The sequence below is a fragment of the Prionailurus viverrinus genome, chromosome D4 (genome assembly GCF_022837055.1).
Source record: "Prionailurus viverrinus isolate Anna chromosome D4, UM_Priviv_1.0, whole genome shotgun sequence".
Lineage (NCBI taxonomy): Eukaryota > Metazoa > Chordata > Mammalia > Carnivora > Felidae > Prionailurus > Prionailurus viverrinus.
Window position 1 is genome coordinate 44,418,954 of NC_062573.1, and position 16,798 is coordinate 44,435,751.

At 40.8% G+C, this 16,798-nt stretch overlaps 1 protein-coding gene across 3 annotated transcripts in view; it reads right to left on the minus strand.

Moving 5' to 3' along the window:
- Window positions 1-16,798, minus strand: part of ADAMTSL1 (ADAMTS like 1) — an 888,150-nt gene that overhangs the window by 95,129 nt on the left and 776,223 nt on the right. For all 3 annotated transcript variants that reach the window (XM_047830980.1, XM_047830979.1, XM_047830981.1), the window contains one exon: window positions 6,817-6,944. In XM_047830980.1, the coding sequence (XP_047686936.1) occupies window positions 6,817-6,944 (128 nt within the window). The remainder of the gene's footprint in view (window positions 1-6,816; window positions 6,945-16,798) is intronic.

Sequence of the window (16,798 nt, forward strand, 5' to 3'; positions counted from 1 at the left end):
AAAGAATGGACAATAACAAGCATTGGCGAGGATGTGGAGAAACTGAAACTCTCATGCATTGCTGGTGGAAATGCAAAATGGTTCGGCCACTTTGGAACACAGTTGGTAATTTCTTAAAAAGTTAAATCCAAATGTGGCACATAAACCAGCTATCCCACTTTTAGGTATCTACTCCCAAGAGAAAGGAAAACATAATTCCACACTGCATGTGAATGTTCACACAGCATTATTCACAACATACAAAAAGTAAAAACAACCCAAATATCCATCAACTGATGAATAAAATGTGGTATATTCATACAATGGAACAGTATTCCACCATAAAAAATTTAGCATATGTGTTACAATGTGGATGACGTTTGAAAACGTTATGCTAAGTGAAAGTAACAAATGACCATGTATTGTGTGATCCATTGATATGAAATTCCCAGAATAGGTACATCGATGGACACATACATCAGTGCTTGCTTAGAGCTAGAGGAAATGGGGGGACTAGGGAGTGATAGTTAAAGGGTATGGATTTTATTTTCAGTATAATGAAAATGCTCTAAACTTGAGCAAGGTGATGGATGTACAACTTAAGGTACTAAAAGCCATTGAATTATATACTGTCAATGGCTGAATTGTGTAGTATGTGGATCATTTTTAAAAATTTTAAATAATTTAATAATTTAAATAATATTTTTTAAAAAAACAATAACCTTGGATCAGAGTGATGGTTACACAACTTAAAAATTTGCTAAAAATGGGGCGCCTGGGTGGCTCAGTCGGTTAAGGCTCTGACTTTGGCTCAGGTCATTATCTCATGGCTTGGGGGTTCAAGCCCTGTATTGGCTCTGTGCTGACAGCTCAGAGCCTGGAGCCTGCTTCAAATTCTGTTTCTCCCATTCTCTCTGTCCCTCCCCTGCTCACGTTTTTTCTCTGTCTCTCAAAAATGAATAAATGTTTAAAAAAAAAAGTAAAAAAAATTTGCTAAAAAAAAATCACTGGATTGCACATTGACAATGGGTGATATAAATTATACCTTGATAAAGCTGAAAAAATAGTTTTAACCCAATTTAATCTATTTGTGATGATTCAGGAACATTGTGACTATTAATTATTTGGCACCAAAAATGAGAGGAATTGGGATTTCTTTGACCTTGCTATCCTGTTTAGTTGGTGTGCCTTTAGTATAAACATTGTAGGGCCTAAGGTGGTGGTCAGGGCTCAGACTCCTTTTCAGAACATTCCCAGGCTGTGTGGCTTCCTTCTACTCTCTTGTTTTCAATACCATTTCCTAAAGATATTTTTTGCCATTGTTAGTGTGTCATTTACCTCTTCTAATGATTCAGGTGGAGTCTATGATTTATTGGAAGACTAAGGCAGCAAGTGGTGCTGTCCTCGCTTTTTCTGCATGTTCCACTGCAGAATCCTAGACAAGTGACCCCACATCTAGTACAACCATGTGATGCTGCAGTGTTTCTCAGAAACAACTAACCCAGGCTATGCTATATCCTGCTATCTGTCCAACCACCCATCCTTCCCTCATTCCTTCGGACAGATGTGGGCATTGCTTTTTCAGAATTTGAGACAGGCTAGTTTGGATCATTTGTACTTTTTATGTTTGTTTATTTTGAGAGAGCACGTGAGCAGGGGAGGGGTAGAGAGGACAGAGAGAATCCCAAGCAGGTTCTGTGCTGTCAGTGTGGAGCCCAATGCAGGGCTCCAGCTCATGAACTGTGAAATTATGAACTGAGCTGAAATCAAGAGTTGACACTTAACTGACTGAGCCACCCAGGGGCCCCAGGATTGTGTGTACTTCATTTCCTTTAGTCTACTGAAAAGCAGAGCAGGTTAGTTGGATTCTCCTGCTAAATTCATGCCCATTTTATCTAAGTTCTGTAAAGACTAGTGCTCTGTAGTGGGCAGGCTACACATCTGTGCATACAGAACAAAACTTAAGGATGCTGATTACTCAGGATTATGTCAGATAATAAAATCCCTTGATGGCAGCTTGGATTAGTCAATGGCCAATACCCTGTGGTCCAGAGCACCATCTGGAACATAGCCAAACTTGTCTACCTTTCCCTCCGATCCAGAGCACTGGAGAAAACCTCCCTTTGTTTTTGCCACTGGTGACGAAACCCTCTCTAGCCATCTGTAAAGAAAAGCCCTTCTCTGGTTAACAGAATTGCTGGCTAAAAAAAATTCAGAAATGCCAATTTAAAATGACTTACATTATAAAACCTTACAAAACTGCTCATCTTTTATTGCAGCTACTAAATCATGATGGGGAGGGGGCAGAGAAAGAAGAATTTCAAGGACAACTGCCTTTTTATTTTCCTTTTTCTTTTCTGTGATCTCTTTATTAGACACAGTATGTGTCAGCTATTCAACTCATCAAAAAGCAGAAAAGCATGCCAGGAAAGGAGAAATATTTTCTGTCTCTCTCTTCCTGTGAAAACTTCAGATGAGCTCATCTGTGTTCTCTCCTTTCAATGAAAGATAAGCTCATCCCTCACCTTCTTCCCATTTTCCAGTGATGATGTCAGACAGGCCTTACAGTATCTCTTTTGTGATCTTATAAAATCAATGACAACCAAACACGTTTCCCTCATGGCTATGACCTCATCCATGGTTTACACCTGGACAGGACTCATCTGCATTGGTAAGTAGAGCTAAACTCCACTGATCCAGACTGAAGCAATTTGCCAGGAAACTACTGCTTTCCTTCAAAACCCTGCTTTACCATTCAGCTTGGTTTCTGAGCAACCTGGCTGAGTGTTGAATCTGACTAGTCAAGAGGGTTCTCCAATCTTTGTGCCCATCTCTGTGCACACCAGAAACTCTCCTTTTACCCAGAACTGTCTATACCTCATGTAAAGTAATAAATACTTCAAAGAGTTAGGTATGTGACATTTTGGGGATAATCTTATACTCCTCCCTACCTCCTATTACTCTCCCATCCACCGTATGCTACTGTCATCTACATTCTGAGCAGTGAAACATGTATCCAATTAAGTCACTTTAGGACAGAAAGGAATTTTGTGCCCCTGTGTTTACATGGCTGTGGGCTTCCATTCTGAACCAGGGAGGTTGACAGGAGGCTATCTCCATACTGAGAAGCAAAGTACTCTCAAATCTCTGAGACTCAAAGATAAGTCAGCACATAATGGATGGGTTTGAAGAAAAGCAAAAGGATACTGAAGAAAATATTTTATAGGACAGAATAAGGCAGAAGGAGGAAGATTTGGCTGTAATAGCATGTCTGAAGCTGAATTGTGTTTAAAGAAAAATTGTGTAGAGAGTAGCAATGGACCAAAAATGAATCTGAGAAGCAGAAATGGGGCACACTCCCTATAGAGGATGGGGCAACTCAATGGAAGAGGTCTGGTTGTGAGCCAAGGAGAGCTCATCAGGCCCCCTTTCCTGTGGCCCATGTGAAATATTCCTTACCACAAGCTGTCTCCCTTCCTCTGAATCCAGGAAGGCCGGCCCTTTCCAGATGGCTAATTCAACTTCCCCAGCTGGCATTGAGACATTGAGAGCAAGGTGCTCTACAGAACGTTTGTGAGCATTCCAGTCTCTGAGAAGGAGTCTTCCCTACTGTAAAAAAACAACTTGGCTTTTGTTTTATGTGTTATCCTCACAATAATAATAGCTAACAAATATTGAGTGCTTGCTATATTCCAGGCACAATTATCAGCATTTTATATGAATGAATGTATTTAATCTTCGCAAAACCCCACTGAATCATGTGCTAGTTTAATCACCATTTACAAACGAAGAGGCCAAGTCAGAGAGAGTAAAGAAGCTGCTCAAGGGTACATAGCCAGGAAGCAACAGAGCCAGGATTCCAGTCCAGACCATGAGGCTACAGAGCCCTCAAGCTTAACTGTCAGGCTCTGTTTGCTCTTGTGAATTACTATGAACAAATTTCCCCATTTCTGGTCAACTCAGGAACACTGGCCAGACCAAAGTTCAAAATCGTGGACACACCTGAGTATCTTGAGTCTCAAAAAGATGTTTTTCCCTTTTGGTCTAACATTCATACTGAAGTCAAGGAACACACACACACACACACACACACACAAAACCTGCCATGTTTTTAGATGTGCATAAGCACTGAGATTTACCATGAAAATTTAAACAAAATTTTTTAAATATTTATTTTAAAGAGAGAGAGAGAGAAAGAGAGAGACAGAGTTCGAGTGGAGGAGGGGAAAAGAAAGCAATGGAGACACACAATCTGAAGCAGGCTCCAGGCTCTGAGCTGTCAGCACAGAGCCCAACACAGGGCTTGCACCCACAAACTGTGAGATCATGACCTAAGCTGAAGTCGGAGGCTTATCTGACCAAGCCACCCAGGTGCCCCTTACCATGAAGATTTAATTGCAAGTGAGCTGAATCAGTTCCTAAGTCTGTACACAGAGTTTCAATATGAAGACTTATAATGAAAAATATGTAGAAGCAAACTTGGACTGTTTTACACATTTTAGAATTGCTTTCAGGAGGTATTTCATTTTAGAAGAGCTAGAGAAAGGAAACATTTATCAAGTGTGAACTATGTGCCTGGCATTGGGCTAGGTGCTTTTTCACATGCACAATCTTATTTAATTCACAAAATCCCATAAAATATTATTAATTTCATTTTTACAGATGAGAATGAAAACTCAGTGAGGTTGCATACTTTGTTCAAGATGAGCAGTATAATTGGTAATCAAATTTAGAAATGCTTGACATCCATTTCCCCCTTAAATTTAGTGTATATTTGGGTGGTATTTTATATGCTGCTACATAGGATCTTGCATACATTTGAAGGAAATTATAATTATCTCTCGATTCTAGGTAGTCCTGTATACATCTATTGCCTTTACTAGTCTGTAAGCATTATGGAGCACAAAACTCAGGCCTTATTTATTGCTCATTGTTCCCCAGTACTTGGCAGAGGATGTGCTTATAACGGTAGCTGGTGTGCCACTTAATACTATGTGTTGACATTGGCACAGCTGTAGCAGATAATTCCAGGTAAAGACACAAATACAATCTTAAGGCAACATATGCACATTTTGAGCCTTAATTTTTAGCGGGACTATTGGATTCGTGAGCACACCTGAACAAACCCCACCACCGAAGTACAAGGGCACAGTCCTAGGTTTGGTGTTTGTGATCAAATTCATAGGCCAAACCCTTTCCTTCCATTCCCTAGTGCCTCTTTTGCTGCTCTCTCTTTTCTGGCTTTGAACACTTTGGCAGCCTCCAATAGCTCTTCTCCAAAGAGTTGAAGACAAGTCTGATGTTACAATTGCCTTACTTAATTCCAGACAGGTTTCCATTAATCGTATTAAATTCAGGTGAACAAAGGGTATTTAGTCTGTGACGGAGCTGAACCGTATCAGGATAAATATAAACAAGAGAGTTAGTTCCGTAACAGCCACTCTTTGCCAACAATTGGAAGCATGTCAGCAGTGCCCTTGCTACGGCAGGCTGGAGTGTGGAAGGCAGAAGAGATTTTAGGAGATTGGTGCTGTGCATCTGGACTCTGTATAAAGAGGGGAATAAAGATTGTAGCTGGAATACATTAGGAGAAAAGCAAGTGTTCTATTCACACACACAAAATAGGCATTAAAATTATCAGTCTTTAATCTACCCCTGGGCCCCTCAGCTTGCCTTATTCACTGCTGACTTTCATCTTCCCTGGAAAGCCTCCTGCTAAAGGTCCCTTTTCTGATCAGCCTTAGGTCATGGGGGCAGAAATGCTGTTGCTAAACAGATATGCAAGGGAGTAGCATGTGTGACTGGAGAACAGTGTGACAACATAATCCCAGCATGGACCGATGAGGTCAGTGTGGGGTGATGTTGGCTTTTCTAGCATCTACTGAATCATCTGACGGGAGCAGCAACTGAAAAGAATAAATACAAACACATGCAACATACTGCCAAAAAGACTGCCTGGCCCAGATCTGAGAAAAAAGATCCTCCTTTGGTAGGATAGGTGGATAGGGAACAATGAGCTGGGAGTTAGGAGGCCTCATTCCCTTCTTATCTCTACAACCAGCTGAGTGGTTGCATGACCTCAGCTTACCTGGCCTCTAAGAAATGAGGGCACTGGTACAGTTGGTGTCTAAGGTCTCTTTCAGTTTCACAGGCAAGGATTTGTGTCCTATGTAAATGAGGTTTTATAAAGTACATGATGACAAGACTACAACCTTGGGAGACATCATGTTCTGCATTGCAATGTTCTTACATCACATGTGTAGAATGTTTTGCCTGACCTTTATGGATAAGGGGAAAGTGTTGGCAGGTGCAGTACAGCAAGAGGTTTAAATAAAACAGAATCGGAGAGAAAAACACTCCTGCTTTAAACCATGACCACAGAATTCCAACTACCCATGAGTCTTGAAGTGTTCTTTGCAACAGGTGTAACAAGGAGAAATGACAGGTCATGGATCATGTTCCCTAACATGTTATTTACTAGTACACAACTCCTTTGCTTATGTTGTTCTTTCTTTCTGGAATATGTCACCCACCTATACTTATCAAAGTCCATTCATTCTGACTCTGACATCTCCCAGATGGGATGAAATGTCCTTGCACACCCTTAGGTTATCATTTACAGCACTTATTTCATTCACTCACTCATTCATTCATTCATTCATTATACCTCATATTATACTTCATCTCCATTTAATTATAACTATAGCTTATAACCTTTCTGAAGGCAGTGTCTAAATCTCATTTATGGATGTGTTCCTGGGCCGGCTTGGCACACTGTAGGTATCTACTCAATAACGGCACAGCAGTGAGTCAAACTACACAGGATTTTCATGTTACCTGCTAATGTGACGGCAATGGAGACAGAGTCATATCCCAAGGCATTTGTGGCATTGCAAGTGTAGAAACCCACATCAGCTTCCACTGGTGCCAGGATCTGTAAGGAATCATCTGGCTGTAGAAGAATCCTGGAGCAACAGAAAAGAAATGTAGACCTGGTCACGTCAGTTGACTCCTTTTTGGCATTTAATACTGGTAAGGCAGGAAAGAACAGTGTTTTAAGACAGAGACAAACCAGCCACAGTGACACTCAGGAACCCAGGCTCTCTTGCCACTATATTTGGTGTGATTCTGATAGCAACCCCAAATGAGCCTTTTGATTGCTTAATCAGCTTGTTGATTATTTGATCTAAAAATACCAGTTGGAGTAGATAGCAGATGTGTGCTGAATACATAGAACACCCACAACAGGGATAAGAGGGGATGTTGGAATGAATGGTGCAGATGGATTTGGAAAAGGAAAAATCATAAAGGAGGACTGGAGCTTTATTGGATGGTGAACAGTAGGCAGGGCTTCCAGATATGGAGAAAGGCATATGGAGTAAAGACTCAGAGGTGAGAGGAAGCGAAAAGTCAAAAATATTGATGGGAGAATCTTGATGCATATGTTTGAAGGAAATTGTATGCCTAAATACCTCTCAATTCTAGGTAGTCATACATTCATCTATTACCTTCAGAGCCTGTGAACATTAGGGGGTGTAAAACTCAGATCTAATTATTTCCCATAATGCTTAATGAAAGACCCTCTGTAGGAGAGGTGCACAACAGAATGAAGGCAAAGCCTGCCCTTTAGGGCAATGGTAGAGAATTCCAGAATAATCCCCATCTAGTTCAGACACTTTGCTTCCCCTGAAAAGAATTATAAGAATCACATTGTGAGTGTCTAACATGAGCTTCAAAACCCACTCCAGTCTCAGTCTACTATTTTTTCTTTTCTGGATTATGTCATTTCTAAGAACTAGCTGCTACATCATGGCAGTTAGTGACTAATGATGACTTGAAACTGATATCTTGGTGACTTGGTGAGGCTGATGATAACTGGAATCTGTTGATGGAGGTGGGGATCCAGACGGAAGGGAGGAGAACAGGGTAGGAGGCTCAGAGATCCAGGGCCTGGACCTGCCAGGGCGTTAGGTTTGTAAACCATTCAACGCACAGAAATGCCTTAGAGGTGGCTTGTAGCCTCCTATAGTCAGTCATTTCCATCTTTGTGATAATTTCCACCTCCCTAGTTTCAAAAGGCCCAAAGATCTGTTTACCTAATATCACATTAACATCCATCCGTAGGAGGTAAGTTGGAAACAGGGGTCATTTTTCAGGAAAGGGGGAAAAAGCACATGAAAATGTCAGAAGAACTCACAAGACTTGGTGGTGAAATTAACACCAGGAGTCGGACCTGCTGCCCCAACAACACGTTCTCCCCACTATACAATTCTTTTCTTTCTTCACTATTTCTCCTGTTGGGTCCTCTGCAGACTCTATAGGACTGGCAGTTTGGCACTGCCTCTTGTCAGCTCTTAGTTATTCTGAGGTGGGCGACCTGTCTGGCAATGAATCAGGCTCCCTCAAGTCTGTCTTTGGCCTTGGGCCTATTGCACTGCTTATTCTTACTTCCTGTCAGGAGAAAGGCAGGAAGGGGGAAAAGCAAGGCTTACATGTTTCAATCTTCAATCTAGTTACGCAGTTCTGGTAAAAATGGGAAGCTAAAGGGAAGTTTCTGGATGGTCTGTGTTTGATTCAGTGCCATTCCAGACCATCACCTTTACCGCTGAGGACAGTCAAGATTTTGTGGCATTGAACTGGAGCTGAAGCTTCAAGAGGGATGGGAGAGACACCATGGTAAACTGTGGTAAAACTCATCCACTCATTCATTCACACATCCATCAAATGTGAAGTGCTTTTTCTCTAAGTCAAACAATTACATGTTAGTTTCTTTCAAAGAAGCTAATAAGAGAAAGATGACTATCCAAATTTCTGATCTCTGGTAAACCACATAATATGTAATAATGTCACTAAGAGGAATCTTAATAGACACCACATATTATCATTGTTAAATCCCTTCAGGTATTCAGACTGTTTTAAGGAAAATCAAAGACTGACTTTATGATATAAATCTTATGATGTCCAGGAACATGTATGCCTCCATAATGATTTCCAAACAGCAATAATAAAAGCAGGCTTAATCAAATTTCATGATGACTGAGTTTAGTCAATCATTATTCAGTTTTACTACAATCAAAAGGTAGGGATTAGAATTTGCTACATTCCCAAGTCCATTGGTATAGTTGCCTCCTTAAAACCAGCACCCTCTCTCTCTTCCCTACAGAAAGGTATCTTGAACATTCAGAGCAGGAGGCTAGAAGACAGGTCTTCTGAACTTTATTTTGGTCCTGGTACTGCTTAAGTAGTCACCACTGGCAAATCTCTTTACCTTCCTACATTTCAGCTTATCAATATCTAAAACCCAGTTGAAGTAGGTTTTCCTACTCAGAGGAAATTGTAAAAATAAGGTATATAAAGAATTTCCAGACTATCTTTTGGTATTTCCAATGATGCTTTTATAGGTAACCTTGGACATTCTGAATGAAGAATTCAATGCAAGGAAGGACAGGAGTGGTAAGATTGTAAGAAAGGAAGAGATGCTATTGGCCAATTCTCTCCAGCCCCCGATTTATTAGATCTCCATATTCAGATCATTTTTTCCCCCATAGAACTACTGTATCTGCCTGATCTTATGCAGGAAGTGTAAACCACAGTGGGTCTGAACCACCTACTTTTTAAAAAAAATTTTTTTTTTTCAACGTTTATTTATTTCTGGGACAGAGAGAGACAGAGCATGAATGGGGGAGGCGCAGAGAGAGAGGGAGACACAGAATCGGAAACAGGCTCCAGGCTCTGAGCCATCAGCCCAGAGCCCGACGCGGGGCTCGAACTCACGGACCGCGAGATCGTGACCTGGCTGAAGTCGGACGCTTAACCGACTGCGCCACCCAGGGGCCCCTGAACCACCTACTTTTTAAGGTGGGGGTTAGCTTTTGCACAGGTGCTACTGAGTGAGCCATAATGCTTTCTGAGCTGGTCTGAAGCTTGGAAAAGATTTCCACAAAGGTGATAAAGAGGAGGAGGAGAGCTTTCACACCAGGCTAAAAGCCATAAGGGATGGCAATAGTGGGAATGGAAAGGAATGAACCTAAGTCTTGATATTCACCATTTGCATGTTCTTTTATTACATAAAATGTACACATAGAGATAAAGAAGATAACAAAACCTACATGGGACAAAATCTGAATTTGTCACTTATTGCGTATACTTACAAATTATTTATACTCATAAAACTGAACCTTTTAGCCAAAGGGGGGCTACAGAGTTATTTGGTAGCAGAGTCAGAATTTGAAGTGGAGATTCTCAGTCTAGCATTCTTTTTTTCCATTTATCATGTCTTTGATATGTCCTTCACATTGACAGTTGGGGGTTTGGAGGCTGCCACCAGGGGGAGCTGTAGTTATGGAGAGGGTTCCTATGCAGGGCTCTCTAGGAAACATGACAAGGCAAAGGAAAGGGCTTGCTGTGGAGAATGAGGTCGGCTTTAGTCTCTTTATCTAGCCTGGCATCTAGGGAGAGAGATTCTTGGGGAAAAAACGTTTTCTTTGTATTTCAGGCGTCTACTCTATTAATTTAACTTAATTTGTTAGTAGCTGATTTCTGTCAGCTTGTATTTAGTTTTCAGATTTGACAGGCCTGTTTTAGAATGCACAGGCACAGAAACATAGTGCTGCTTTCCAAGCAAAACCAGAAAGATTTCTCTGGGGTTGTTTTGGAATTTAAGGAATCAGAGAATGAGGGGACATGAAATGGGGCATAATTAAGGCCTACATAGAAAATGGTCCTGTGGTCACATTAGGCATATTAATACTAGCTGCTTTTCTCCCATACCCATACCCCACTTCCCTTTTGGTTTAATGAGCTAAAACTTAACTGCTTTATTTCTTTGGTCATAGTGTTAGCCAGAAAATAAAGGAATTTGCTTTTCTGGTGGCCTTGTAAGCTTCTTTGTGACAGAATGTCTTCTCAAGCATTCTAGCAATGAAGGAGCAGCTGAGAGAGTAAAAATAATTACTATAGTTACAGAAGTATGGCCCTGATAAACCTTGTGAGTAGGATATGGACAAAGTGTCCATGGGCCAGTCCTATCAAGGACAAGCTCCTTGAAGTGAAGTTGTCTCCTCTGCATTTGTAATGGTCAGTGAGAAAGTACTCTTATTTGAAAAGGAGGCGGCTCTGGGGGTCTAAAAGAAAGCTTCTAGCAATTCTGAGAGTGGGGTGGTATCATGATGCCTTCCTCTGAATCCTTGGTTTAGCTGTGGAACACTACGGTCTTGTGCAGGCCCATCTCTCAAAGTGACCTCCATGACCAACCACGTCTAGCTGCTATGGAGAGGAAGGGTTCTGATTTCAATCAAGAGAGACAGAGTCATGTGGAGGTCATGGGTAAGCTTTTCAACTCTGAGCCTTTAAGTTCTTTCTGCAAATGGAGGATAATACTGACCTCAGACAATTCTTATAAGAGTCAAAGGAAGGAGACCCATTCTTATGGTTTTGTAAGTAAAATAAATAAGCTTCAACGTCAAATGCATTTAACAAATTGGTATTTTTTAAAAATGATTCAGGTGGTAGTCACCTATGTTATCATCTTGGAACTCCTTTTTGAGAGGAAATTTTAAAGGTCTGGACACAGAAACAGCCATTGGCGACACAGGCCACGATGTTGTACCATCTCAGGCCTCCCACCATGACAAGCAAGCATTTAAAAAAAAATTTTTTTTTTAAGTAAGCTTCATGTCCAGCATAGAGCCCAATGCAGGGCTTGAACTCATAACCCTGATATCTAGAGTCAGACCAAGCCACCCATGTACCTCTGATAAACAAGCATTCTTAGACCCATTTTAGGTCTCAACACAGGACTGGATGCTGGAAATCATAGGTACATTCTTTCTCTTTAGAACAGTATCTTCCTCTCATCCTTGCAAACTTAACCTGTCCCGCATCCCAGCAGAAACTTGTTGCTCTAGTCAAGATGGCCTCTTTGGCTCTCCTTGTCATTAGCTTGGGGCTGAATTCATGCTCTTTCTCCTCCCATCTATCCTTCCAAATTCTCCCTTTCAGTTAAGAATGAGTCAAGTTTTACCACTTGTGTTACCACTGTCCACAAGAATTTCTTCCTTTCCTGATCATCCAGAGTTGTTCTGAGCTGTACTACAAAAACTTTCTACTCTACAAGGTCTCATTTTTTCAGTTAGGTGGTAAACTAATACTTCAAGGGCTGAGAGTTTTTTACCTCTTTCATAGTTCCCTCTTCAATAGTTCCCTAGCACAGTGCTATCATGCTGGATAGAGACTTCAGAATAATGGAGCTAAATATGATCATGCTGACAATATAGCATAGTGGTTAAGAGAATAGACTCTGCAGGCAAGCTGCCTGGGTTCCAACCCCAGCTTTACTCTTAGTCACTTTGTAACCTTGGGCAAGTCATTTCTTAACTTCTGAATGTCACAGTTTCCTTACCTATAGAATGAGGAGAATTATAGCACCTATCTAAGATTGTTGGGACTATTCTACCTGTGCTCAGGTATTTAAAGATCGCACATGATCTGTTGGGATGAGCACTGGGTGTTGTATCTAAGCCAATATGACGATAAATTATATTAAACAAAACAAAAACAAAGCAAATGATTGCCCAATGTGTTAAAACCTATGGAAATACAGGTTGTTGTTGTTATTGACATGACCATCACTGTTATCATTCACTCTTCATGTCTGAGCCTATGTATTTTGGATGCTGTGAGGAACTGTTCTGACAAGGGTAAATGACTGAGAAATGTAGAGGTTTCAAGGAATAAAACCAGGCACGTGGAAGTGGGTGGACAAGGGTTTTTTTGTGTGTGAATGAGCAGGGACTGAGCCACAATGCCTTTACCTTGGTGGTAGCACTGGGGGTGGAAAGGAGGAGCAGAGACTGAGGTCACATGGCATGTCAGCTTGGCAACCATCTCAGTTCTATTCTTGACTCCAAAATTTCTGAATAAGTACAACTACTTATTTTCATAACTGCTTTAACACTATTAACCAAATGCTGAAATCTTAGAATGCTTAAAAAAAAGCCAGAATCCTGCGACTGCAAAAAAAAAAAAAAGTATATAAATAATGAGTAAAAGAATGAGATTTGGTAAAAAGCAAGTCTACAAGGAAATACATGAAGTGAAAGCCAGCTGTGTAAAGAACATCAGCTCCAAACTCTTAGGAAAAGATGCTGAGGACTCTTACTTACTCTGAAATGCAGGTGGTTTTTTTTCCTCTGCCTAGAAATTTTTTAGATTAGGATAATTAAATCTAGCACAAAGGGACAGTGGGGGCTGTTACTTATTAGACAAGTGTATAAGCTTTCTACAATTTTATTATGTCATCCTATTAGATTGATATTTTTATCCCTTTTGAGAGAGAAAGCAAAAGCTCAGAGAAGGTAAGCAACTTGCTCAGCTAGTGCATGGTGGAATCAGGAATGGGGAGTGAACTTTGACCCTTAAAAAAACTGACCATATCCAGGCATCCACTGGGGCCTAATAGTAAGCCAAGTGGTTTGGCTTCATTTTGGTGGGGGTAATTTGTGCCAAGGTTTGTAGTTACTCAGGGAAATAGACAATAACTAACAAGAATATTCTGGATTTTAAATAACTAGAAGGCATGTGGTTTGGCCTCATTTTTGTTGGGGGGGGTAATTTATGCCAAAGTTTGTAGTTACTCAGGGCAATGGATAATCACTCACAAGAATATTCTAGATTTTAAATAGCTTGAAGCTGGAGGAAAAAAAGAATGCTGTGAGAAGACCTCCTCTGTGAGCAAGAATTTTTTTTTTTCTGAAACCAAAAATTATAGTAGCCTAGAGACTTGCTAGGGAGAGTTTTGTTTTGTACAGATATTTTGGGGAACCGATTTGAGGTTCACGAAGAGTTTCATATCACCATTTGGCTAGGGCAACTTTTTATAACCTTGGCTGTTTTTAATGTAATTGCCAACTAAAAGTTATTTGATGCTGGAAGCTTCAGGGTTGCTCCAGGTGGAAGTATAGAAAATATTCTTGGAATGGGAAAGGCCACCTGACCACACATTCTTAACCCTGTCCTAGTACTTTCTGCCAAACTCTTCAACATCTTTCTCTTCAGAAACTCATGAAATCTTGAATTTGCTAATACTTGTAGTTTTATTTGCTAGCTGGGTAATTCATTTCAAACTGTCAAGCTATGCATGAAATGACTCTGACTTGATTTCCTCTTGGCCTGGGAGAGGGATCAAACTCTGGTCAGCTGCCACCTGCTTTTGTCAACAGAGTTTTATTGGAACACCAGCATGCTCATTTAAGTGCTTTCTATTACTGCTCTTAGGGTACAATGGCTGAAATGAATGGTTGGGACAAAGATAGGATGGCCTGCAAAGCCTAAAACGTTTATTATCTGGCCCTTTACTAGAAGGGTTTGCTGGCTCTGACCTAGAACATGGAGGAATTTTCGCTTCAGGTTTGTTTCAGTGCCTTCCTCATTTATATAACCACGTTAACCACTTTATCGGAACTCTGCCTTTTTCTAGGACCATTTTTCTAAGAAGAATAAATGCTAGAGGGATCTTTGGAGACCTCCTAACCTTTTGGGGAACAGAGAAGGCTGGACTCTAAGCTTCATTTGTGCCACCTGGTTGTCACGATCTTGTGTCCTCTGATGCTCTTGTGACCCTTGCATTGACCTTCAATACTTCTCCCCCCCCCCCCCCCCCCGAGACCCAGGTATTTACTGGGATAGCCCCCTTTCCTCTGACTTACTATTCCTATAGTTTTCAACTGGGAAAAACATTTGTTATCCCCACTTCCTTTAGTTCTACAAAGGAAACAAGCCAAACCAAACTAAAACTGGTTTCTTCTCTCCCTATCTGCCCTGCTCCCAGTTTTTATAGTCCCTGCAAACTTGGAAACTGCATTTCGTATGCTTATGACTTTTACATATAGCGTTATTCACAACTGTGGTTCTCAAATTGACCCTGGAGGCATTTCCCATTTGATTCTCTCCTCCATTCTGAGAAGTTTCCATCTGTAAATACTCTGTGTTGCCCAGGCCAAAGGCTTCCAAGTACTCCTTAATTCATCTCCTATTCAACACCACTTTGGAAAGTTGTCCAAAACTGTCTGGGAAGTATAAGCATAGAGAGCATACACATTTCTCTTTTCTACCAGACCAGAAACAATAGCAAAAAAATGTCAGAAGAATACAAGCATTCTCCCCTTTTGCCTGGATTTAGGCTAATTCCCTATCACACTATGTTTTCCTTCATACCTTTCTATCTCATCTCTTTGAACAACTGCCTAGGTTGTTCCCTAGTTCCTCAAAATGAGAATAAAGCTCCTTATTTTGTGATGTCCTGGAAGATGGTATGATATAATGACCTTCTATCTATGTATCTCTCTCTATGATTATATCTCTATATATGATTATAGATGCTGACGTATGAGCATCCATTGTATGTCAGGCACTTTACAGATTCTATATGTTCTTCATATTCTTGCTCTTCTGTAGGGTGGGTATAATCGTTTTAATTTAGTAATGAGAAAAACAAGGTTCCGAGGGGTTAAAGAGGGCTCACATGGATACTAAGTGGCAGAACAGGAATTCCAGCCTAAGTTGCTCTTGCCCTACTGTCCTTCTATCACTGTGGGCTGCCCTCTGTGTTAACTGATGAACCACCCGGCTGCTCTTCCTGACCAAGGAGGGGGGTAGGGTAGGTCAGAAATGACCAGCATGAATCAGGCAGACCCTGAATAGAAGGAAAACAGGGACAGGCTTAGGGGTTAAAAGGCAGAAACTCCTTGACATTAGCCCTTTCCCTATGATTCTATGTAGATAGATTATCACATGTGAGTCACTTCCCACCCTTAAAAAGGAATCAGTGTTTTCTTCAAAGTATCTAATTTCATATTATTCTTCATGTTCATCTTCATTCCTTTGAAAAATCCCGTAACTTTTAGGAAAGGCTTGTTTAGATGCTTTAAGGCTTATATTAACTGAACTATGTATATTATGTTGACTGTAGCTCACCCCTGGGCCAGAGTGTTGAATGGCAAATCAAGACTTCTCTGCCAGTGTGGGCTATCAGCAATATTTAGATTTTCTCAGAGAAAAGGATCAATCTTCAGCCAGCTTTCCCCCCAATTTGGTAATCGTACTTCCAGCACCTAGTTTAGAGAATCTGGCTTTTCTTTTCTATAAGGAAATCAGCAGTGTCCTTACAGGTAGTGTTTCCGGATTTGGGTTCAGACATAGGAACGCTGAATGTACATCTGTCCATATTACATGAGCCTCCTGGTATTAGATGTGGGGAAGAGTTACTTGTGAGATTCTTTGGCTAGCGTTACACTCCATCCAAATGCAAACTGGAGTTAGCTTCTGCCTGAGTTTCAGCTCAATGTGATGAAGTCTAGGAGGGCCCACTAAGCGTTCAGTGTTTGTACAGAGTAACTGAAAAGCAAGGAACAGTTTAGTTTCAGCTTGCTTTTTGGTCTAGGTCTCTAGACACACATGTGCACAGGCCATAAACACTGTAAACATACACAGAGATGCAAATACATATGTCATGATTACAGTGCTTACTGAGCACCTATTATGTGCCCAGTACTGTGCATATTTATATGGGAAAGTGTGTGTAAAGGTAGAGCAATAGAAAATAGAAGAAAGGCTTTCCCTAAAACAGATGTGCCAAAATAAAAATGAAGGCTCACGGATTGCAAGCCAGCTGGCTAGAAGACAGAATGTTAACTTATGCTAGATCTAGCTGACCCCAGTGGCTTCTTCTTAAAACAATGGCCAAGTCCATGTATTCAACTAAGGTTAAAATCAATACAAAGAAATAGTCCCTGGAGCCATACTTCCTTGGGTTTAAATCCCA